This window comes from Hydra vulgaris, chromosome 03 (genome assembly GCF_038396675.1).
Source record: "Hydra vulgaris chromosome 03, alternate assembly HydraT2T_AEP".
Taxonomy (NCBI): domain Eukaryota; kingdom Metazoa; phylum Cnidaria; class Hydrozoa; order Anthoathecata; family Hydridae; genus Hydra; species Hydra vulgaris.
This window is the reverse complement of record NC_088922.1, coordinates 53,082,501-53,107,500: the sequence shown is the minus strand read 5'-3', so window position 1 is coordinate 53,107,500 and position 25,000 is coordinate 53,082,501. Positions and strand designations below refer to the sequence as shown.

At 27.0% G+C, this 25,000-nt stretch overlaps 1 protein-coding gene across 1 annotated transcript in view; it reads left to right on the top strand.

Annotated features, from left to right (window-relative positions):
- The window catches only part of LOC100203143 (protein FRA10AC1), a 36,576-nt gene that overhangs the window by 11,121 nt on the left and 455 nt on the right, over nucleotides 1-25,000 (top strand). Inside the window, exons 2-13 of the mRNA XM_065793664.1 lie at nucleotides 5,123-5,224; nucleotides 9,946-9,991; nucleotides 10,079-10,155; nucleotides 10,312-10,356; nucleotides 10,567-10,605; nucleotides 13,896-13,980; nucleotides 16,040-16,085; nucleotides 18,724-18,782; nucleotides 18,857-18,911; nucleotides 23,505-23,547; nucleotides 23,628-23,683; nucleotides 24,961-25,000. The exon at nucleotides 24,961-25,000 is cut by the window's right edge and continues 75 nt beyond it. Of these exons, the coding sequence (XP_065649736.1) occupies nucleotides 5,123-5,224; nucleotides 9,946-9,991; nucleotides 10,079-10,155; nucleotides 10,312-10,356; nucleotides 10,567-10,605; nucleotides 13,896-13,980; nucleotides 16,040-16,085; nucleotides 18,724-18,782; nucleotides 18,857-18,911; nucleotides 23,505-23,547; nucleotides 23,628-23,683; nucleotides 24,961-25,000 (693 nt within the window). The remainder of the gene's footprint in view (nucleotides 1-5,122; nucleotides 5,225-9,945; nucleotides 9,992-10,078; nucleotides 10,156-10,311; nucleotides 10,357-10,566; nucleotides 10,606-13,895; nucleotides 13,981-16,039; nucleotides 16,086-18,723; nucleotides 18,783-18,856; nucleotides 18,912-23,504; nucleotides 23,548-23,627; nucleotides 23,684-24,960) is intronic.

The window sequence follows — 25,000 nt, the reverse complement described above, 5'->3', positions numbered from 1 at the left end:
ATATATATATATATATATATATATATATATATATATATATATATATATAGTTCTATAGATTGTTGCATTTGGGAGTACGGAAGGTAAAAAATGACTCTTATGCCAACAAATTTTTAATTACTTTTGACTTTCATCCAATATTTGCGTGTTGTCAGAATGTTAAAACCATTAATTTAATTACAAATTAATTGTTTTTTCAAAAAACCGCAAAAACGCAAATTTAATAGACCAGATTGTTTTTAAAAACATTCTGAATGTTTATAAAACATTCTAAATATTTTTAATAATATAAACAATGTTTTTATTTTTATTTTTTTAATAAAATGTTTTTAATTTTATTTTTTTAATAAAATATTTTTATTTTTATTTTTTTTACTGTTAATCATGCATGGAGTGTTGTTACATCGACTATCTTATAGCCTGAATCTCAAGGGAGTGCTGCTACATCGATTGAAGGTTCGGTTGAGGGTACATCGATGAAGAGTTTGGCAGTCTATCAAGTATTTTAAAAAAAAAATCTCCGGTCTTGCATTTTAATTTTTACTTTTTGTCAACATAATACAGAAAAACTTTCTGACAACCAGTTAGGGGTTATATATATATATATATATATATATATATATATATATATATATATATATATATATATATATATATATATATATATATATACATCTATATATATATATATACATCTATATATATATATATATATATATATATATATATTTATATATATATATATATATATATATATATATATATATATATATATATATACATCTATATATATATATATATATATATACATCTATATATATATATATATATATATATATATATATATATATATACATCTATATATATATATACATCTATATATATATATATATATATATATATATATATATAATATATATATATATATATATATATATATATATATATATATATATACATCTATATATATATATATATATATATATATATACATACATCTATATATATATATATATATATATATATATATATATATATATATATATATATATATATATATATATATATACATCTATATATATATATATATATATATATATATATATATATATATATATATATATATATATATATATATATATATATATATGTATATACAGATTCTATTCTAGAAAGAAATTTTGGGCAGCGGTACACCACCCCCTCCCCCCCTCCCCCCAAAAAAAATAAAATTAAATAAACAAAAAACAAATAAACTGAAAGACAAATTTGGAATTTTTTGCTTTAGGTGTTCCAAGAAGACCTAATGGTATTGTCACGGAGTACATCAGAAAATTATTTAATTAGGAAGTTCAAACCTCCTTCCTTACCAATGGTGCGAAATGTGCCCAGAGCTTACTTCGAATCCTAAGTCTCTGGCTTCTAAAGCAAGCGCTCTAACCACTCCACTGTGGTTGCTATATAATCATTTTTTATAAACTAAAATTATTATTTTTTAGTTTGTAATTAACCATAATTCAAAACATGATGAAGAACATGTAAAACAATTTTTAATTCATTAAAAAAATATAGGCATACAGAAAACAGTTTGCATTAAAATAAAAAATCTAAAAACTCAGTAATAATGAGAATGGAATTAATTTATGGAATCTTTACAACTCCTAATGTTTTTGAACGAATATGAACAAAGGAACAGTAACACTGTTCATTAAAAAATTTTAAATGTCAATTTTATAAAGGAAAAAGATCATTAAGATTATAGTTTAAACACCTTAAAATCATTGTTAAAATAAATTTTGAGTAGAAAATGTTTGAACCGAGTAGATAAATTTGATGAATGTTAGCAACTGTTTGTTCTTTTTATTATTCGAAAAAGTGAGTAAAATTTGAGGGCGAGTTATATCCATATTTTTGTTTAGAAAGAATTTTTGAGATTACATATATGTCTTGAGTAAAAAAACTTTTACTCTTTAAAAATAATTCAAGTGTTTTTTTTGTCACATACACATCTGCAAAAATTACGTTGGGCCACTGAACTAAAAGCTAAAAAAGTTAAATTATCGCAATGAAATTATGCTTTATGGCGAGGTTTTTTTAAAAATTATATATTTTAATGTAAACTTTTAATCATTACTAAAAAAAAAATTGGTCAAAAAGCATTGTATTAACATATAGTTATAGTTTAAAAGCTGTTGCGTCACTGAACCCATCGACAGGCTAATTAGCGTTTTATAAAATAGCGTTGTAAGGAAGTCAAAATATCATCCAAAAGTTCAAATTTCATTGTATGTTTTCAAATTTTTCAAATTCAAATAAATTTTTGCATTTTGGTATTGTGAAGGGCTATTAGTAAATATTAGTAAACTTTTGGATTTATGTTAACATTTTCTTATAAAGTTGTAAATTTTTAAGAAATGGAATCAAAATTAGAAGTAAAAAAAAAACGTTGTGCAGAATACCAAGCTAATTATGTTTCTCGGAATGCTGATAAAAAGAAGAAAATGTCCAGAGTTAGATCTAAGAGATATCGAGAAAAATTGAAAGCCGATCCTAATAAAAAAGCAGCTTATGCTGCTAAAGCAAAATTAAGAGTTTTAAAAAGTCGCGCTTTAAAAAGAAAACTTCTAAATCAATATCAAAAACCATGCTCATCTTTTAAAAACGTTCAACAAAGAGGAAAAGTTTTAAAAGCATTGAAAAAAGTTTTAAAAGCACTACCAACTTCAAAGGAGAAACAATCTGAAATTCTTTCTATTCTTTCAAATAGCTCTGCTTGTAAAGATAACTCGGGTCTACCTCCAGCATGTTCAAAGCTGTATGGTCTTTCTGAAAGCGATGTTTTAGCAGTTGTAAACTTTTATAATGAAGATGAAGTTTCCCAAATATCACCAAACAAAAAAGATGTCACTCGAATTCAATTATCTGACGGAAAAGCAAACAATGTTCAGATAGAAAGAAGCTTTCGAGTTATTCAAGGAAAAGCATCTGCACATAAAAATTGGACTCAGCAAGTTTTGCGACCTTTGTCCACGCAATGTAAAATCAGTTACAAAATTTCCGCATAATGTTTGTGTTTGTAGTTTGCATGAAAATATGCGATTTACCTTAAATGCATTTACAAAATCAATTCAAGCGCCTTCAATCAAAGTTGGATCTGAAATGATAAATAACTTTGTTTGTGAACCGTACACATACGATTGTGCCTATGATAAATGCGTTGCATGCAAAGGTATGAAACAGTTCGATAAACACTTGCAAACTGTTAATACATTTGGTTTCCAAGTATCCTGGGACGAGTGGAGAAAGCCTGAAACTAAAACATATGCAAACATTGAAAAAATTTCAAAAAAGCCTACTGTAACAGAACTCATCCAACACATATCAGCGATGCGTTATAAGTTCGTTAAACACGCATTTGTAAAGAAAAACCAATCAACAATTTTTAATAAACTGAAGGAGGTTTCGATATGTGTGATGATTCTGAAATTGCAGTAATCCAAGTTGACTGGGATGAAAACGCTAGGTGTTTCTATCAAAATGAGCCACAAGCGGCTCATTTTGGTCAAAATCAAGTTTCTATCATGACCCTAACAGTCTGGAACATTGAGTTAAAAACATTTGCCGTAGTTTCAGATTCAACTGATCATAATAAGTCTTCCGTTATACCGTACATTGACAAAATCCTTCACTTTATTCCTGATAAAGTTAAAGAAGTACACATGTTCAGCGATAATGCCACTTCTCAGTTCAAAAACAAAAGCATTATGGCCGCAATGGTTGTATTTGAAAAATGTTTTCATAAAAAATTCTTCTGGTATTTCTTTGCAGCGATGCACGGGAAAGGAGTGGTTGACGGAATAGGAGCTACTGTTAAGCGAATCGCAGCCCTGAGAGTTAAAACTAGTCAATACGAAATCAGGTCAGCAGCAGATTTTGCGTTAGCATTACAAGATTTGCAAATATCTGTAATTCACGTGTCAGAAAATGATACAAGACAACAAAAAAATGAACTTGGATTCAGTTCAATTTTAAGTTATTATAGAAAAATCAAGGTATATCAAAATCACATTATTTTTATGTCCAGAATGATAACGTTGTTTCGATGCTATTTTCACCTGAGTATAATTAAAATTTATTACAAAATAACAAAACTTTTTAAAATGATTTTAATTTCGTCTTTTTGTTTCGTCACTGAACGTTGCGTCACTGAACTGATAGTTTTTTTTCTGTAAAATAAAACGATATGAAAACTTTATTGTTTGTGGCTTTTTTTATGACTGCCTTATTGCCAAATGAATAAATTACAACAAAAAAATCTAATAAGTCAAGCAAGAATTAAAATTTCAGCGAAAACTCCATTTAAAAGTATGCTGATAAAAAAACACTTTTTTCCGCGTTGCGTCACTGAACTCATGTTTTAATTTTTGCTATGTAGCAGTGTTATGTTAATACAATTGTGTTTAGTTTATATTATAAAATTTTAGTTCAAGATTGATTTAGAGTAATAAAAAATTATTTTTGAGTTATAGAAAAATTTCTATTAAAAAAAATCTCTCCGCATGATGCGTCACTGAACTATGGAATTGGCCATATATATATATATATATATATATACTTTTTTTGATTATCTAAATTGATACAGCTTTTTTAGAAAAAGAAGAAAATGAAGAATAATGAATAAAAAAATTGCTGCCCCATCCCAAACCCTCAGTTGATGTAGCAGCACTCCACTGTGAGTCAGGCTATTTGTCAGTTGATGTATGTAATGAAGCCCCCAGCAGCAGGCTATTTCAGTATGACGTCACACTGCTCACCTAAATCAGCAGTATAAGATTTATACAGATATATATATATATATATATATATATATAGATTTGACAAAATAGTCTTATTTGAATTTTTTTTTTTTTTTTTGTTTAAAAGATTTTTTCTGAGATCATAAAATGTTTTTCATTTACCTTTGGTTAGGTTGATAAATTAATTGATAGGGTTATTTAGTAAGGGCATTTGTAATTAATTTTAATAATTATAATATATAAATCAGATTTTTTGAAACTGAAGCAATAATAACTTTTTTTAGTTTTTAGAAACTTCAAACAATAATTAAAACAACTTTATTTAGCTCTTGGAAACATGACGATATTGCAAAAAAGTGCAAAACAACAGGAAGTACTCATTCTTCTCAGCTACCCTCAAGATCAAGTTATATGGATTCCTATGAAAAGTAAATTTTGCTTTTACTTAGTACATTGCATAAACTTTTTTGCTCTGTTTATTTGTTTTATTATTTAAAATATCACAATGAAGTTGATTGAGGTTCATAATATATTTTTGTTTGTAGATTTTCTTTACTTTTTAACATATAAGTATTAGTCTACTATCACATATAATCTTGCTTTAAGTAAGATAATTTAAATTTATACTAATAATTTAAAAATATTTATAAAAATAATAAAAGTGCGGTTTATATTTGATTGCAAATATAATATTAGAAATATAATATTATAAGAAATTGTATTTGTATTAGTTAAAAATATGTTTGATATTTTCAATTCTCCTTACAACCTTATTGAACTGCATTTTAAATACCATGACTCTACTTTTGAAAACAAATCTTTTTTTGCATTTTGTGTACTGCATTTGATAGGGATTATTATAGAGATAAGTTTCATATTGTCTAATTAAGAGTCAGGCAATATGAAATTTACATGCTACATCTTCGCAACTACCTTGCATAAGGTTATAAGTAAGGATGGATTTTGCAATCTTATTTTCTGGTTGTAGATATATCATAATGAGATTGTGCATTTGGTACATGCAATCACATTGTCAATAATTAACACACATTTTACTTATGAAAATAGTAAATTACATTTGGGTACACCATTTTTGTTATGCCAAAACTGTTTAAAATATTTTTATTTTTTGATATTCTTTACATATATTTGTTATTCTTTTTTTTAAATATTATTTACCCTCCTAAGGCCAAAAGGACCACTACAGACAAGGGGGAGAAATTACCTTTTGTGGTTACAACCCTCTCTCAACTTTTTAACTCTAAAACACAAACCTTGGCGAACAAGGCTGCTGTGTAGAGAAACAAGTTAAAAAAGCAAATTTGAAAAGTATGTTATTGTAATTAATTACAATGAAAATTTAAATTTTTCTTTGCTACAAAACTGATTTTTAAATTTTTATATTTTTTCTTTTGTTTTTTTTAATCAATGAAAAAGAGTTAAAGAAAAGTATAATTTTTGCTTTTAACTTATCATGAACTTTAAATTCATTTTTATTTAATATATGCTTAATTAAAATTTACTGATTATGCCCATTTTACTTTCAAGAATTTCTGTTTATTTTATTAATTTATTGTTTCAAATGGTTTTTTTTTTGAAAATATTTAAAAAAAAGATTTTAAAGACTCGAACCAACTAACTGAATCCAAAGATTTAAATCAATCAAAATGATGTAACTTAAATATTTAGTCCGGTATGTGATCATTAGGTCTGATTTTTTTAAAATCAAAAACCTTGTTGTTTTTTCTTTGATAAAAGTGGATAACTAAAAATATTTAGTTATCCACTTTTATCAAAGAAAACACAACAAGACTAAAAAGAAAATACAAGTTTAAAAATAAATTAAAATTTACTTTTACTTCTAATATTAACTTCTCATCGTTCATCTTTGATCTGGAACTCTATTATAACCTTATCACTGGCTCCATAAATAAAGTTTTCATCCACCATTGAAAAAAAATGTCAGCAATAATTTCTAAATCATGCTGCAAATATAGTAGTTATGAAAGTTTTTATATTTTCAGAAAATTCTTTACAAAACTTAATTTCAAGTAAATAAAATGCGTCATTAATTTTTAATTTCTTTCCTCGTAATTATTTATTTCTTTCGTAAAAATTAATTTCTTTTCTCATAAAGTATGTATACATGTATTACATTTATTATTTATTTTTAAACATTAAGTTTAACATAATTTTCGTTTTCATTTAAATAATATGTTAGATTTTCATTTGAACATTGTGAAAATCATCAAACTTTTATAAAAGTAAAATGAATTGTTAATATTGAAATCAAAATTAGATATGTGATTTTTTTAGATGTAAAATTATTTTATAGAACAGTTGTATTTTAGTAGTTACTTTCTGTTTTAATTTTGAAATATTATTAGAAAAAATAACTATATTATTATTATTTATATTGCATAAATTGTACATGCGTTCACTGTAAAATCTTTACATAACATACATTCACTGTAAAGTTTCCACTGTTTCACACAACATTATTGTTTATCTTTTCTCATAAATGTTTTTTACAACAACCTAGATGTTGTTTTGCACCTCCTTAGATTTAAGTCAAGGACTGCTATATGACAGGATGCGCAAAGTTGATTTTCTGACTTTGCTATCATCGGCCAGAAAATAAAGAAATAATTAAGCTTCCTGGTTGCTACACTCTACCACTATGTACACCAAGTATTTTTAATGTTCTTTTGTCTTGTTTACCAAATCGAAGGCTGAGAATCAGCAAATTATTTTATTAAAAAGATAAATAAACTTGTTTTCTGAATTTTATCCTGACAATAATTTATACAAAAAGTATTAAAATATTGTAGTATCTAAAAACATAAGTTCGTTTGCACTTTTATGTCAAAAAATTTTAAAGAGAGTTTCATGACAATTATTGTTTACAATAAGTGTACATTGTGTTCACCACTAATTCTTTCTGCTTTTAAACATAGCATTAACTTTCCATTAAGCAATATTTTAAATCTTAACACAATTACTTGGTCATATACTCATTTTTTTTTGAAGCTATTAGTTCAGTTTATAATTATAATCTGCATGTTAATGATAATATTGAAGCAATGACAATTATTCTTTCAAATTATGAATTAAAAGATTCTATCAAGCAAAAGAAACTGAATTTAAAACAATTTCAATTATTGTTTAACAAAAGTTTCTCTATAACTGATCACTGCTTTGCTATTGATTTTTTTTATAACTGCAACTGCGATCAACTTTGAGATTTTTTCTTTTTTCCAAATAAACAAAAGCTCTCTATATAATTTCTGCCATAAACATCGATTTGTATTACAAAATCGATTTGTATTACAAAATCGATTTGTATTACAAAATCGATTTGTATTACAACCATTGATTTGTATTACAAAAAAACATTTAAAAAAGTAAAAAATCGATCAATTCAGTGTTTTCTGTTACCCCTGTTGGCAAACACCGATCAATTCAGTGTTTTGAAAGAAGCTGCTGTTGTAGTTAAAAAACATGGCGCTGTTTTTTTAGGATCCGTAACAGATCATAAAATCAATCAGCAATACTGCAAAATTTTCAAAAGAGTTTCTGACTATCAGGCCATTCATCCAATAGATGATCAGCATGTTTTGTTTCTTTTGGTTGATACAGTTCATCTTCTTGAATGTTTACATAACAATTGGATTGCTCAAAAGTTATCTTTTGACAATAAAACCATTGGTTTCTTTTCTGATGTCAAAAATCTATATCAATATGAAAAAGATTTTAAAACATTTTGAAATCAGTTTCTATATCCCATGCTGTTGTTATCCTTCTGGATTTAAAATGTGCAACATATTTAAAGAATATTTATTAAGAAAGTAACACATGCTCTAAAATTAAAAGGAGCTCATGAAACATCCTCTTTTAATCAGCAGGTTTCAAACAAAATATTGTTTATGTTTTTGCAAAAGAGCAGAATATTAGACTTAGAGATCACAATCGATCTGTGCAAAATGAAATTTAAAATAATCTACAATTATTATTAAAACATTTTAAATCTATGAAATCAGGGCATGGATCCAAATAAATTCAATGTGTTACCCATGATACCAAAAAAAGCCCTTGTGCAAACCACTGTAGGATTGATAGCCTTCTTCAAGCATTTGTTATCAGTTGGTTTTAATAATGTCTTGCTCTGTGAGCTACAAAGTGAAAAAATTTTCTTGAGGATTATCTGTTTACAGGAGAAAGGAGAATTTCTGTTTACAAACAATCAACAGGGGCAAATGCTTTAATGGCAGCTGGGGATGTTTTTTCTGCTTTTTAAAAGCACTTAACTCGATTTGCTGCAATATTTCAAGAATTAATAGAAGTAGAACAATTAAAAAAAAAGATTACACATGTGAAGGTCCAATCAGTTTTGAAGATACAACCTCAATTGAAACATTTATGATGTGAATCTTTTTGGAACTGTAGAGAGCTCTGCTGCCTATGTGGCAGGGTGGCTGGAGAAAAAATTGAGGGTGAATTAGTTTTTTCTGAGGATGAACCTATACTAACAAATGAAGCTAAAGACTTTATTGAAGAGGTTTGAAGTGGGTATTTGACAGGTCATCATGAGTGTTATTATCATTTTAGTTAGTATCATTGGGTTATGCTTTGTGAAAAAAACCAAGCACAAAGCGTGTTGCAGAAAAAGACTAAACATTCTGTCTAAAATGGATATATCATAATTTTGATTTATCATCAAAAAATCTTTTTAGGCCTTTGTTCTTCTGCGTGGAATTCAGAACTTGGAATAAGACCAAGCAAAAACGCATGTCTTTATCAGACATTAATTTAAAAGCCACACCCTTGCTGAGTAATATTTATTTGTTGATAGACTTTATTAATATGATGTTAATTTGCTTAAGGAATTTATTATACTGACTTTTTATATTTAAAAAAAAAATAAGTTTAAAAAATATATTACATTATTATAAAATCTAGAGAACATGTACTTATTTTTTTGCGGATAAACTTTATCTAATGTCCTTCATTTATTTAGTTTTATTATATTGAATTTTTATTCTTTTTTTAAAAAAGGTTTCACTTTTTAAAATATATTTTCATATATTTTAAAAACTATCCAAATGTAGTTTTATTTTTGGTTTAAATTATTAAAATTTTTTTTTTCTAGAGAAGAAAGAAAAGCTCACATTGAACAATTTCTTTCAATGAGTGCTGTATCCTTTAAATTTTTAATTTTTTTAATGTCAATTTATTTTTTAATTCCTTGATCTAATTGATTATCAAAGCTTAACTTGATATAGTATGCCAGACATAAGAAGCTTGTTCATGATTATCTTGCTTATTATGGCGGGAAGATGGAGGACTTTGAAAGATCAAGGTATAATGTTTTTAATCCAATTATATGTATTTTTATATTTTCAACTTTGTAAGTTTTTAGATATTTTTTAAATCTAAAAAAATAATAAATTCATTTAAAATAAACTTAAATATTATTAAATAGTAGTTTGAGTTTTCATGTACTTTCTAATTTTAGTGTTAACGATAAAACAGACTATGATGTCATTAAGGAGAATCATAAGTGAGTTTTTTCAACAAGTGAATTTGATTTGTATTTTTGTTAGTGTTTTGCTCATTAACTTTTTTTATTGACAGTTTAATTTGCAGATAATTGTATTTTATCCACAGATGAAACTTATCAATAAAATTAATGTTTATCAATAATTAATTTTTTACATTAAATTATAATCATAAAAAAATTGATATTAATTGTTTTATTTTTGTTTTATAGGTTTATTTGGGATGATCATGACGATAGTGAAGAATCTTGGTATGTTGTTATTGAAATAATTATTAAAAACATGTAGTTATTATTTTGTACTATATAGGTGCTCAAATTAAATTTTTAAAATCGTGTTAGAGGTACTTGACTAGAGAACACAGTGCCTTATAAACATTTTTATTTTTATAATTTTTGGAAGCAGAGCACTATCAAGTAATTAGTGGCTGCTGCAAAAATCATATTTTAGAGGCTCCTGTGCCACAAAATATTTTTAAAATACTGAAAAGAAAAAAGACCACAGTAGACTCCAGGGTTCCAGTGGCTTTTTTCTTTCAAATGGCAGCAGCCGCCAAACTGGAGGCAGAATTTTTATCTTCCTTCACAAACTGCATTTCAAAATGTTTTTTTTTTTTTTCAATTATCAAGCAGTTTTAACAATTAATTAGATGCAAATATTGAAAATTTGACATTTTATAAGTTTTATAGTCAAATTTTGACAACTGTGAAAAAAAAAAAAATTATTTTGAGGTTGTTTTATTTTATGTATTGAATAAAAAAGTTTCATATTGGAAAAAAAAAAAAAAAAAAAATTTAACTTATGTGCTATAAGAAAAAAAAAAATCCATATTACATTGGAAAAAAAAAAGTCAGTTTTTGATGGGAAAATTATAATTTTGAACAAGTTGCTCATGTGTCATATATGGTAATTCCATATCAAATCAGCAGGTTCATGTCACCCTATATTTTGGATTTTGCTAATTTTTTTATATGTTAAAGGACTTATGAAAACTAGGAGAATCTGAAATTTGGAACTTCCCACTTCTTATGGTTCTTGAGATATTCAGATTTAAATTTTCTTTTTTATACTGAATGAGGTATCATCCTGAAATTTGGTACATAGACAATCTTCCACTTATCGGATACAAATATCAATCTAAAAATTTTATTAGACCTTAAGTACATGAAAATTGAATAATAAAGGTATATATTTAATACCTATATTGACAGTCAAAATGTCAATATAGGTATTAAACATCACTAATAATGGAAAATATATTATTGCATTTTTTAACTTTTCTAAATACAGCTTTTTAAGTTAAGTTTGTATAAAAAATGTCAGCATAAAATTTATTTATAAAAAAATTAAATACTAATTTTAAGCTATAAAAAGTTATTTTTAAAGTCTTTTTGAGGGGAAGTTTATACTTTCTTTCAAACTTTTTCTACTTGAAAAGGGCTCAAGGTTCATTGGAGGGGTTACAGTTAGGCGTTTTACCAACTTTTTTTTTGGTTAAACACAGAAAGACAAGTGACTTGGAGAACTTTTTATATGGCCAAGTGCCAATTAAACATACTCACGTACAATTATATCTTAACTATATTTGAAAAAATAACATACAAATATAAGAACAATAATGCATTAAAATTTTTTTCAATAAATCTCAATTATAGTGTTTAATAATTTTTGACAACTCAATTTCTGAAATTTTGTATACACAACCATTTATTGTAGGTGGCAGATCAATGGTATATAAAATATGGTTTGATGTTATCCAACTCAAAAAGGATTTATTTTTCTTGAAAAAGCATTTATTTGTATTATTATTTTTTAATTTATTTACTATTTGAATCATTCTAATCATCAAAATAATATAAAACTTTCAAGTTTTTTGATTTTCATGTTTATTAAATAATATAAAAATTGTCATTCAAGTTTTTCTTTCGAATTCCATGTTTTTTAAATAGATTACAGATTTTCTGAAATTTTCTTTCAAATGCAACTCCAAAGTGTTCTCTATAGCAATAGCAAACTGTTGTAAACAATTTTCCACAATGAAATAAACCACCTCTGCATAATAATTCATGTTTCTCATCATTTGAAAATGTCAAAAGGTCTAAAAGACTTAGTCTTATTGTTAAACCTTGCTTGTGGCAGTCAACATTATATTCTAATCCAATAGAACCTTTTCCATAATTTAAATTTTGAAATTTATTCAGAAAATCGGATTTTGGAATATTTAGAAAATAAATTTGTTTTAGAAATACCATTCACATTATTTATTTTACAGAATATTATTTATTCATTTCATTTGTTTGGATGTGTCACATTGTATAATTGATGTGTTATATTATATACATGATTGAAAGGTAACTAAATTTTATTTTATTTACCAATCACATGATAATCATATAACATTCATTAATTAGTTACATAAATATAAAATTCCTGCGAAGTAATAGAAAATTAATATTTAGAACATAAAATCTAAACAGGTGCAATAAATCAATAATAAGGAAATATAAGGTTTTATTTATTAAGGCAAAAAAATGTTAGTGCATTAGGATTACAGCCAAGTAAAGTTTTTATACTTAAAAAAATGTATGTCCTTTACAAAAAAAATTAGCTATAATAAATGAATTTATTATTTCTAATTATTGCTCTGAGTTCTCCAAAACGTTTTATAGAAAAATTTTTAACAAAACAAAACTTTTATTTGAGGGTAGGGGGTAAAATGCCTAATTGCATTCCCAACAACCCCCCCCCCCTCCTCTCTCACATCCACCTTGAGCCTACCCCAAGCACAAAAAAATTAAAAATAAAGTACAAATTTATCATTGCCCTTGATAAAAAAATTATCAAGGTGATATCATCATTTTGTCAAAATACTCCTAAATATGTCTTCATTATTCAATTTACATGTTCTTGGTCAATTCAATTTACATGTAGGTGGTCTAAAAAAATTTAATTTGATATTTGTATCTATCATGTGGAAAATTGTTTGTGTCAAATTTCAAGATGATACCTCATTTCGTTCATAAAATGTTGCTATTTAATGACAAAAAAGCATTTTATTAAAGTCAGCATAAAAAAAAATTGAATCTTGAATATCTCAAGAACTGCAAGGAGTTGGAGAATTTCAGATTTGCCTAGTTTCAAGGTTTAATTCTGCTATGCCTGTTTGTATTACAAAAAAGTTTGTCAGAGTTAAGGTTAAATAATTTTTTATTTAGGTTATATTGAATTTAGGTTTAAGTAATTCTGCTATGCCTGTTTGTATTACAAAAAAGTTTGTCAGAGTTTAGGTTAAATAATTTTTTATTTAGGTTATATTGAATTTAGGTTTAAGTAATTCTGCTATGCCTGTTTGTATTACAAAAAAGTTTGTCAGAGTTTAGGTTAAATAATTTTTTATTTAGGCTATATTGAATTTAGGTTTAAGTAATTCTGCTATGCCTGTTTGTATTACAAAAAAGTTTGTCAGAGTTTAGGTTAAATAATTTTTTATTTAGGTTATATTGAATTTAAGTAATTTTTTTCAATATTTGTTTTCTTTTAGGGGGAAAAAGTTGGCAAAAAAATATTATGACAAGTTATACAAAGAATATTGTATCTGTGATCTCAGCCAGTATAAACATAATAAAGTAATTTTTTTTTAATGCTTTAACTGTTTTATTTGAAAAATCATTAATTGGTTTAGCATATACCTACCTACAGATTGTTAGTTTTCTGCATGTGCAGTCAAATTTTATTCAGGTCATTGGTTTGCCGGATGCTTAGTTAAAAGTTAGATAGGCTGTTGGTTCACCACCAGATCAAGTATTTAATCTTAAATTTATTGAAATTTTAGCATTAAATAATGATGTATTGATTGATAAATTGTAGCAGTAGTACTGATAGTACTGAAAATATAATTTACTCAAGTGAAATCCCTAATGTTTTTTTTTAATTAAAAAAGTTGATTAAACACAGCTTATTTAAAAAAAAGGAGTTTAAACCAAAAAACCCATGTTTTTTGTTTTTTTTAGAAAAAATTTTTCAACCCTGTTTTGTAGTAAAAAACTGAATGAATTTTAAAAAGAGATAAGAAATCATTTAAAATGTCTAAAGATGAATAATAACATGTCTATCATGTTATCGGGTCCTGCCAGCCTAGATGTGACTACATTTTTTTACAAGAATGGATAAAAGATTTATAAAAATAGATGATTAGGAATAAGATAGTGACATGCACAAAGGGTCACATACACCCGTAGTTTATATGTATACTTATATCTTAATGGGTTTGATACCATAAGAAACTGGTTGAAAAAAATAACTATAAAGTAAAATAAAAATAACAATAATTCAAAAATCTCTGAAAAGCAAAAGATGGAGTTAATATCTGAAAAGAAAAAGACTGGAGTAAATAGAAGGCTGTCAAGAAAATTTTTTTTTATTGAAATTAAGAAAAAATTTGATTATTTAAAAAATTTTTCTTTGATGCACTATTTTATTAGCACACCTTTTTTTAACATTCTCTTGTGCTATCTACTAAAATTCATTCTCATGTTACTCCTCATTCAATTAAGTCTCATCCTTTTACAATGACTGTTCCTAAGTGCTCCAAAAATTCTTATTCATCTAGTTATTTCCTCAAACATCAGTTCTTTGGAATTCCCTTCATCTTGTTTTCCTGATTCATACAACTTGCAATCTTTTAAGTCGTCTGTTAATCATTATCTTGCTTTATCATAGCTCTATAAACTTGATCTTTTCTCTTTCAGTAAATTCCAACTCTAATAGTGGTTGCTTGCAGTCTTGTTGGAAGTTAAGGTGTTGAAAAAATGTATATATATATATATATATATATATATATATATATATATATATATATATATATATATATATGTATATATATATATATATATATATATATATATATATATATATATATATATATTTATGATACTCTTCTACATAAAAAGAAAATGTTGATCACCTTATATATTTCTAGATTTTTATTTTAATGTGAGCTTTTTAATTTTATCTAAGCCATTTATTGTTATGGCGTTTTTTTCTTACTATTAAATTGTTTTTATAATTATTTTTGATTGTATTTATTTTTGCCTTAATCATTACAACTTTGTTGATAAAATAAGTAATGCACCAAAAAAAACTAAAAAACTAAATCAAATATCACATAGCTAAATATAATAATTTTTTTGAATATGTGAAAATAAAGAATATTAAAATTTTTATTTTATTTTATCAATAAAGATAAATACTTCATCATTAAATAACATTAAACAAAAATCAAAATCAATTTCTAACTTACAAAATAAAAAAAGTATAAAGTGTCAACATACTAACATTTTTATTAGTATTTTTTTTAAATGTAAGGTTAGAAAATAACTAAAAAAATTAAAGGAATTTTAAAAGTATTAAGAGTTTTAACTTATTTTATTAACAAAGTAAGTAATGTAAGTAACGTTAGTAACATCAAGGTAATGATTATGGCAGTCTTCAATTAAAATGACAAAAATACTTTTTCTTTTAAATTTATATTTAATTCTGTTCAAAATATTTCAAATGTTTTTTTTTAACTTTTTCTTTAATATGAACGCAACATGTGTTTGGGGGTTGTCCATTTAATTTTGATTGTGCTCTGTTTTGATGAACTCTGCCATTACTCCCTCACTCCACTAGTTTTTTTTTTTAAAGTTTGCAATGCGATGGAGAGTTGAAAAAGAGGTTATGGAAGGAAAAGGTTTATTTATGTAAAATATTTTTTTTTTCTCTATATATTTTTAAAACAATTTTGAATGTTTTATAACCAATGAATTTTTTTTTTATTATCAATGTCGTACTAAGTATTGAGCCATATATACATCATACATATATGCATCATACATATATACATCATACATATATACATCATACATATATACATCATACATATATACATCATATATATATACATCATACATATTACATCATACATATATATAGTACGTCCATAAAGTACGTACGCCAAAAATTTTGAAATTTGACCCTCCCCTGTTGCCATGCGTACTTTTATGTCCCCACCCCCCCTTTAAAGTACGTACGTTTCTCAAATACCTCCTCCCCCTCAACTTTTTTTTCTCAATAAAAAAGTTTATTTAAAAAAAAAAGGCGGAGGGTACCTTAGATACTTTATACGACCCCAAAGCCCTTTGTTTGCGCATTTTAAAAATGTCTTTAAGTTTATATGCAAATAATAATTTAAATAAATTTAAACTGCTTTAAAGTAGAGCGTGTGTTTGGCCGAGAGGTTAATGCGGTGGAAGTTATCGGCACAGATCCAGGTTCGATTCGCGGAAAAATCCGTATAAACCTTTTTCTTTGTTTTAATAACGAATCAAATATAAATAAACTATACTTAAGGCAGACATTTTTTTTAGGCACCCCTCTTTAGTAAGTAAAAAACGAGTCTTACGCGAGATCAGTAATATTGAAAACAAAGGGTAAAACCCAGTGTCGAGGGTAGCCTATACCTCTTAATTGGAGGGAGAGGGGGCAACAGCAAATTTTGTGCTCTTTTGCTAATTTAAGAAGCTTTTTATTTAGCAAAACCTAGCAGTCAAATTTGGAAGATTTTGAGATGCCAATGACACGTTTTTTTTTTTGGGGAGGGGGGCTCTGACCTATCAACCACGGCCCTGCTAAAACCTGTTTTTTTGTTGACTCAAAAAATTGGTCTTACTCTTGGCTAGTATATAAGGGGTGGCATGTGTGCATGGACCCCACAGGATTTTTTGATGTTCCAGATAGAACACTTTCACACATCGTGCAAACTTAAGTTTGTTTATATGCCAAATGAGGTGGCCTTGCAAAAAATTAGGATGGCGGAGGCTTGGGAACAAAAAGCCCTAAAACGTTTGCCTCCCCCCTTCCCTGCCCAAACGTGAGGGAAATATGTAGCAAAACTTCTAACTTTACCATCTAACACTAAATTTAAATTTATCGACATATTTTAATTTTTGTAGAAAAATATTGCGAATTACAAAAAAGTTATGACCATGCAAAATTCACACCCCTCTCATTTTGGGGGTCGGAAAATTTGCATGGTCATAACTTTTGTTATTTACAATATTTTTCTACAAAAATTAAAATCTGTCAATAAATTTAAATTTAGTTTTAGATGGTAAAGTTGAAAATTTTACTACATTAGTGCCCTCACGTATGGGCAGGAGAAGGTAAGCATTTTAGGGCTTTTGTTCACAGGCCTCCGCCATCCTGATATTTTGCAAGGCCTCCTCATTTGGCATAGATATAAACAAATTTAAGTTAGGAGTTTGCACGATATGTGAAAGTGTCCTAACTGTAGCATCAAAAAATTTTAAGGCGCCCATACATGTGTGTGCATAGAGGAAAACTATACCCTCTACATACATCTTTTTATGTTGGCAAACTAGAATCTTTAGTCAGAATGTAACTTTTCTATTGATTAGCTGGTTAATTGTGATAAATTAGAAAATCGAAGTACGTACTTTTAGATTGAACCCTCCCCCCCCATACGCTTTCGTAAGCTTTTTGAAGACCTCCCCTCCCTCCCCCCATGAGCGTATGTACTTTATGGACGACCCCATACATATATACATACATATATACATCATATATACATCATACATATATACATCATACATATATATGTACATCTTATTAGATTAAAATTCACTTTTGAACTATTTTTCACTTTTTTAAAATTAGATTTGTAGCTATGCATTACACACTTGGCATAGTTCTCACAGGTTTTGACACAACATTCTAGTTTAAAAGGAAGATTTTTTTAAGAACACAGAAATAAAGTATTCAAACTTCAGTTCCTCTAAAAAGAGAAAAAATTTTAAAGAGAGAATTTAAACACTAAAAACAAAACCCTTAATTAATAAAAAAAATTTTTTATCAAAAATTATTTTAAATAGTTATATTTAGTCAGCTACAACAACAGTGAAATAATATTTTTGTAGATTTTGACAAAAATCAGTTGCAATGCATAAGTATACATACAAATATACTGCATAATCCATTTTTAAATAAAGTGAAAATAATAACAAAAATGTTTTAGTATTTTAATATGGTATTCAAAAGTGGTATTCTTGTTGAGATTAAAAGTATTTGTTTTTGTTGTTTTTCTTTCCAAGTTTAGCAAGTGTAAACAAAACAAAATGTGGTTGTATTTTGCAGGAAAAAAACTGTATATTTATAGACTGTATAAATTTTAAGACTGTATATTATAATATAAAGATAAATCAAAAAGTGTTGTTGTAATTGTGTCTGTTGTTAAAAATTGCTGAAAACATTGTGAAGAAAAATTACAAGGCTATAAATATTCTAAATAAATATTCTAAATAATTTGATAGGTCAGTTTAGTTGTGGCTCAAGAAAATGTCAATCATCTGATGGTTTGAAGAGTTGGGAGGTATAAATTTATTTATAAATTTATTTGAGTGCTTTTTATATATCTAGTGTAACAATTTAGTACTTTTGTAACAGGTAAATTTTGTGTATACTGAACATGGAGAGAAGAAGCAAGCATTAGTTAAGCTACGTATGTTTATTACAGTTTCTGAATCTTTTTTTTATATCAATTTCTATTTATGTGCATTAGTTAAATCAATTTCTATTTATATGCATTAGTTTATATTAATTTCTATTTATATGCATTAGTTGTCTTGGTTTATCATTTGACTCAAGTGCCTGTAAGAGTAGCACTTTATAAGCATACAATCGCAAGTTCTTGTGTAGGACCTTGTGCACTGTTGAATGTGGTAGCTGTAACTATGTGGCAGCAGTACGGATGAACTTTGTGATAGAATAAGAAAAGGGTTGTCTTACACAATTAATGTTTTCATTAGATGTTTTTGTTCGCCCACTTTTTCCTTTTTCTAACACTGTCTCTGTCTCCATAAATTTCTTGTGCCATGCATGAATTGAAGGACGTGATGGTGAATCTTTTCCATACTTAGTTCTGTACATTCGCTAAGTCTGCCTATCCAATTGTGTTTCAATAAATATAAGATACATTGTGTCTTCTCTTGAGGGGAAGCCATTTTGTATGGTTTCATTAGGGCGAGTCAAAATTTTGTATTGAAAATCCACATAGTGTGGGGGACTTAAGTAGGCCCTAAATAAGATATTTTCAAAAGAAATTTTAGGATCCCGCATGTCTTGCATAAATTTTCCCAAAGTTGTTGAGAAAAATTAATTTTTCATTATGATTCATTTAATAAACCTCAGTCGTTTTTTAACTTTGATTTATTTTTTTAATATATTTACATGTTGTAAACTAGTATATGTAAAAAAAAAATTGTAGTCAATTTTTGAAATAACAGTTCACTCTAATGAAAATACAGAAAAAATAATGCAATAAAAACATAATTGTGAATGCTTCCTTATTTATTATATTGACATTTACTTTCAAATGTTGACATAGTTTTTTGAGTATCTAGCAAATTCAAAATGAAACAATGTTGACTAGCATGTCCAATGCGGTCAGCTGATGCTTTTGTAACAATGGCAACATTTCTTTCAACACTTTGGCTGTGACATGGAATGTCGAAAAGTTGCAAAGGTTCTTTTTCATATTCCATAATTTCCAATTCTGTTTTATTGCTAAGTAAAAGTGGAGGTGTGACTAATTCTTTTTTCTAGTTAGTATAATCATTTAGTAACCATGTTAGTGTAATCATTTGAAAAAATATTGAGTGTTTTTAGTAGTTCAAAATTCCGTTCTTCACCTTCTTTGTTAAGCTGTGCTTCCAATATTCTACTGATTGCAGTTTTGGGAACTTCTTGTTGTTTATCAGCTAGCATGTTTAAAATAATGTTTTCTGGATGCGCAAAAAAAAGAATTTGTATAAACAACTTTCTTCATAATACTATGGTATGGTTTTTTGGTTTGACAAGTCTTATTGCAAATAAATCAAAAATTCTTTGAGCCATGACTTGCAGATGGATGTGTTTTGATGTAAAACCAAGTAAGAGCATACACATTAAAAATATGTGTACAAAATCAACTAATGCAGCATCAGAATCGACAGTTGAAATGTATAAACGCAATACTTTGTTGGCTTATGTCTACCATCTTGCATTGTGCAATGGCCCAGGAGAATGATACTAAAGCAATGAAACATGTCCAGAAGAAATGGCATGACATTTTGTATAGATAACATTGATCTTCACTTAATTCTGCTACTAATCCCTGAGGAATCAATTCCAAATTTTCTTGAACAAGAATAAAATCAACAATTAGTCTTTTAGTCAAATCCTCAAGTAGCTGTTTTCCTATCGGACCACAAAGATTTGTTGGTCCATCTTCTTCTTGGACCATCTATTTCAGAAAATGTATGTTGAAAAGGCAGTTCATTTAAATGCAATAATCAAATTAATTACTGTAATGGTTAACTTTAATAAACAATTTAACACTGTAATAAACAATTCAATTCGTTTAATTACTCCAATGATTCTACCAGTGTTCAAAGGAGCTCCATCACATAAAATTGCTTTTATTGTTTCTGTGCTATTGTTTTCAATAACACATGAAATAATTTCTTCAGCACTGACAGCTTTCCTGTTTCCCAGAGTTACATGGTCAATATATTGGCTTATCGGGTAACTAACAAGAACATAGTGCTCTTCCATTCCATGGATTTGATGGAAGAATCAATAAAGCTTTAACCAATCTTGGCTAAAGTTTTATTGATTCTTCCATAAAATCCAATTGCTTCAAAACCATTTTGTTCTGTTTGTAGAGCTTTAACTTTTGTTTCCCCGAATTTGAATCTTTCCCATTCTACCTTTTTTCGATCCAGAGTGCTGCATTAACTATTGTTGCTGTTGCACAACTGCTAACTCTGTAGGGATCTGATGTGGCAGCAAGTCTAGGATAGCATAATCTATTTTGTTTCATAGCCATTTTATCACTGGAAAGGATTTCTTTTTCTGAGCTACTGCTATTACTTTCAATAGAAGTTTCTTCAAAAGTGGTTCTGTATTAACGTTGGAAGTTGTCCCAATCATTTCTTGTTCAGCACGCTCTTTTAAGTTTTGTTTCTTTTCATAAATTCTTTTCTTTTTTGCTGAAACAATTTTATCAATCCTAATTGGTTTGTTCTCTTCTTCTGCCCAATAAAATCTTCCCATTCTAAAACAGGTATTTTTATGTTGCATTTACAATCTTTGAGGTCAATACCACTATTGTAGCATGTGCATGAGCAAATGTCAAACATTTCATTAAAGGTTTCTTGTCACTTTCTCTTCTGTTAACAGGAGTTTTGTTTGGAAGTTGAGCTGTTTCTAGGAGGCGCTGATCCTTAAGACAGATTTCTTCATGACTAGTCGGAAATAAAAATTTGTCCCATTTTTGACATAAATCTTCCGAAATTTTTTGACAAAACACTGCCAGTGCCACTCTTGGTGCTCCATTAACGTTCTCCTCTTGTTGCAAAAATATATATTGACAGAACACATTGGCTTTAGTAGGAGTCATTGATTCATTAAATCTTGTTGGCTGTCCAAAAGTAAGATTGGCAGTGGCATTCCATGTTGCCATTAAAAAAAAAAAATTAATGAAAATGATAGCACAAAAAATGTCCAAAAAGTTTGTTATATAAAATTTTAAAACAATTATGCAAGAGGTGCACGTGTTGCACAAGATGTGTACATGTGGCACAAGACATGCACATGCATGCTGCGCAAGATGTGCGTGTTGCGCAAGATGTGCGTGTTGCGCAAATGAGAAAATAGGTTAGAAATGATCATTATAACAATCTGAACTCTGTACACTTTGTGGAAACTGAAATTAAAAAAAAAAGTTCTTTTTTGACCCGCCCTAGGGTTCATTCAACACCACCTATTTCACAAACAGGATCCCTGAAACACAGAAATGCAGTGTGATAAAAAAGCTTTATCACACTGCATTTCTGAATACAATAGAACAAATCTAAATAAAATATCTAATCACTTGCATTGGTAATAAATATTTGAAATGATAAAGAGACTTTTTGGGCACCCTGTTTATATATATATATATATATATATATATATATATATATATATATATATATATATATATATATATATTAGTGATGTACCGATAATACTTTTTTGGGCGATACCAATTATGATGGATAAAAGACTGATGCCAATACCGATGAATTAACAAATTATTAAATTTTGAAAATATAAAACCATACAACTTTAAATCGTGTAATCTTTTTCATGCAATCAATACTGGTAAACAAATACTAGGACCCAAATCAGAGTCAAACCATTGTTTTAGAAGATAATAGAAAAACACAGTTAAAATAAATACATTTTAATTTTTTTTTACTATGAAAAGAAAACTTTCAAAAAAATAAGTTGTTTTTAGAATAATTTTATTTTGTGATGTTTGATCTCCACCACATCCCTGGTAGTACCAGACTCAACTTGTTTCTCCGTGCAGCGGCCTTTTTCGTCAAGGTTTTTGTTTCGGAGTTATTAAATTGAGAGAGAGAGTTGTAACCATAGCTAAAGTAGCCTCCTCAACTGGAGTGGCCTTCGTGGCCTTTGGGAGGTGAATTGAAATAAAAAAAATGTATATAGAAATATATTAGGCTATACTTGAACACATATAGATAACAATGTTTAAATACGTTACTTTTAAGTATAACAATAGAACAACACATAAGAAAATTATTCTAAAAACAACATTATGATAATAAAATTATAAGTATATTCAGCTGTTAAGTTAAAGCTTGTAAACATCATCTTAAAAATAAACAATTTTGTCTGTAAATTAAGTGAAAATAAACAATTTCTTAAAAAAATTTCATGTGGTGCATAAAGTTTAGTTTATTTATTATTTAATTACTATAAAAAGGCTGATGTCGATACTGATTCTGATTGTGCAAAAAGTGTCTGATTAAGTGACTGATTAATCGGTACATCACTAGTATATATATATATATATATATATATATATATATATATATATATATATATATATATATATATATATATGTATGTATGTATGTATGTATATATATATATATGTGTGTTTATATATATATATATATATATATATATATATATATATATATATATATATATATATATATATATATATATATATATATATATATATATACTTTTTTTTCAGGATTATGTCCAGACTGTTCATACAAGTTAAACTATACCAAAAAGTAAAATTTTTTATACGCATGTATTTATATACATAATTATAATTATTTAGTAATTATATGTTGTTTGAAAATTATTTTAGACATAATAAAGCTAAAAAGTTAAAGAGAAAAAGCTTTAGAGAAAATTCTATAAATGGTAATATTTATATTATTTTATATAATTTTATAAAGTTTCAATTTTTTTGACACAGTTATATGTATAATGATAGTCTAGTTATTCTGCTTCTGTTGTGAAGATATTAAAAAAATTTAGGTAGTTTGCGCAATACTGCTGCTAGCGCGTAAATTATGCAGAAAAAATTCTGACTTTTTTTTTTTTCAAAAAATCAAAATTTAAAAGGTAACCAAAACTACAAATGTTAATTTTTAAAATTTCATATTCAATCATCTGCCCCTTTGTTCTTAAATATCATGAATCTTTTTATTTTCATCTTCAGTTCTAAAATCAAAGTGCAGCATGACCAACAAATCTTCGATTTCATTTCCTTCCAAATGTTTTCTATTGGGTTGAAATTTGTGCAGTTGCTGGGGCATTCTAACACGATAATTCCTTTGCTCAAGAATCATGCCATTGATTGTTTTGATGTATGGCAGTATGTGTCATCATCATTCAAGTTGATTGACAGATTTCAAAAGTGCCCACAAGTTTTTGTTCTAAACTCCATATAAAATGATCAAAATTCATGTTTTCATTTTTAGGAAAAAGCTATAGAGTTGCTCTGCCCTGTTTGCCACTAAAACAATTCCAAATCATTATGTGTGTGCTATGTTTAACAGTTTTTTGTGCACATTAGCTGTTTATGTTGAAATTTATATATGTGCTTTTATATATGTGCTATGAAACACATTTTATCCACTAGGGATAGGAATAGCATTTTTGAATTAAAAAGTTTATATTGTAAATAGTTTGATATGCAGTCACATAGTAATAAAATAATAATGACTTAGTAAAAAAGTGATTTTGTTAGTATCTTAGGGAAGCATAAATAAGCTCCCTAATGGTCAGACAAAAACAGCCTGCCATTAATTCTCATTAGGAACTAAACTAATTAATATTATGTATGTCTTTAAAACACCAGTGCGCAGCTACTAGATGCACAATAACCTTAATATTTATGCTGATTTTGACAAAAACTAGATTAAGTTACTTCAGATGTTCGTAAAAACTTTGCGCTAGCTGTGCTAGGTTTTAAATATTAAAGTTTATTCTCCATAAATCTCTGGTGCCAAATATTTTTTTTAATAGCTTTTTGTTTTTTTTGCTTTGTATTTTAACTTATAGAAAAATATGTTTTTCGTGTTTTCCTTTCTTGTAAAAAAAAAAAAAAAAAAAAAAAAATCCAGAAAATTCAAGTTGGTGTGTATGTTAAATTTTTCCTTTGAATGATAAAATAAATTTGTTTATGTATTTAGATACTTTAGCCAGTTCTCAAACTAACAAACAAACTGAAGC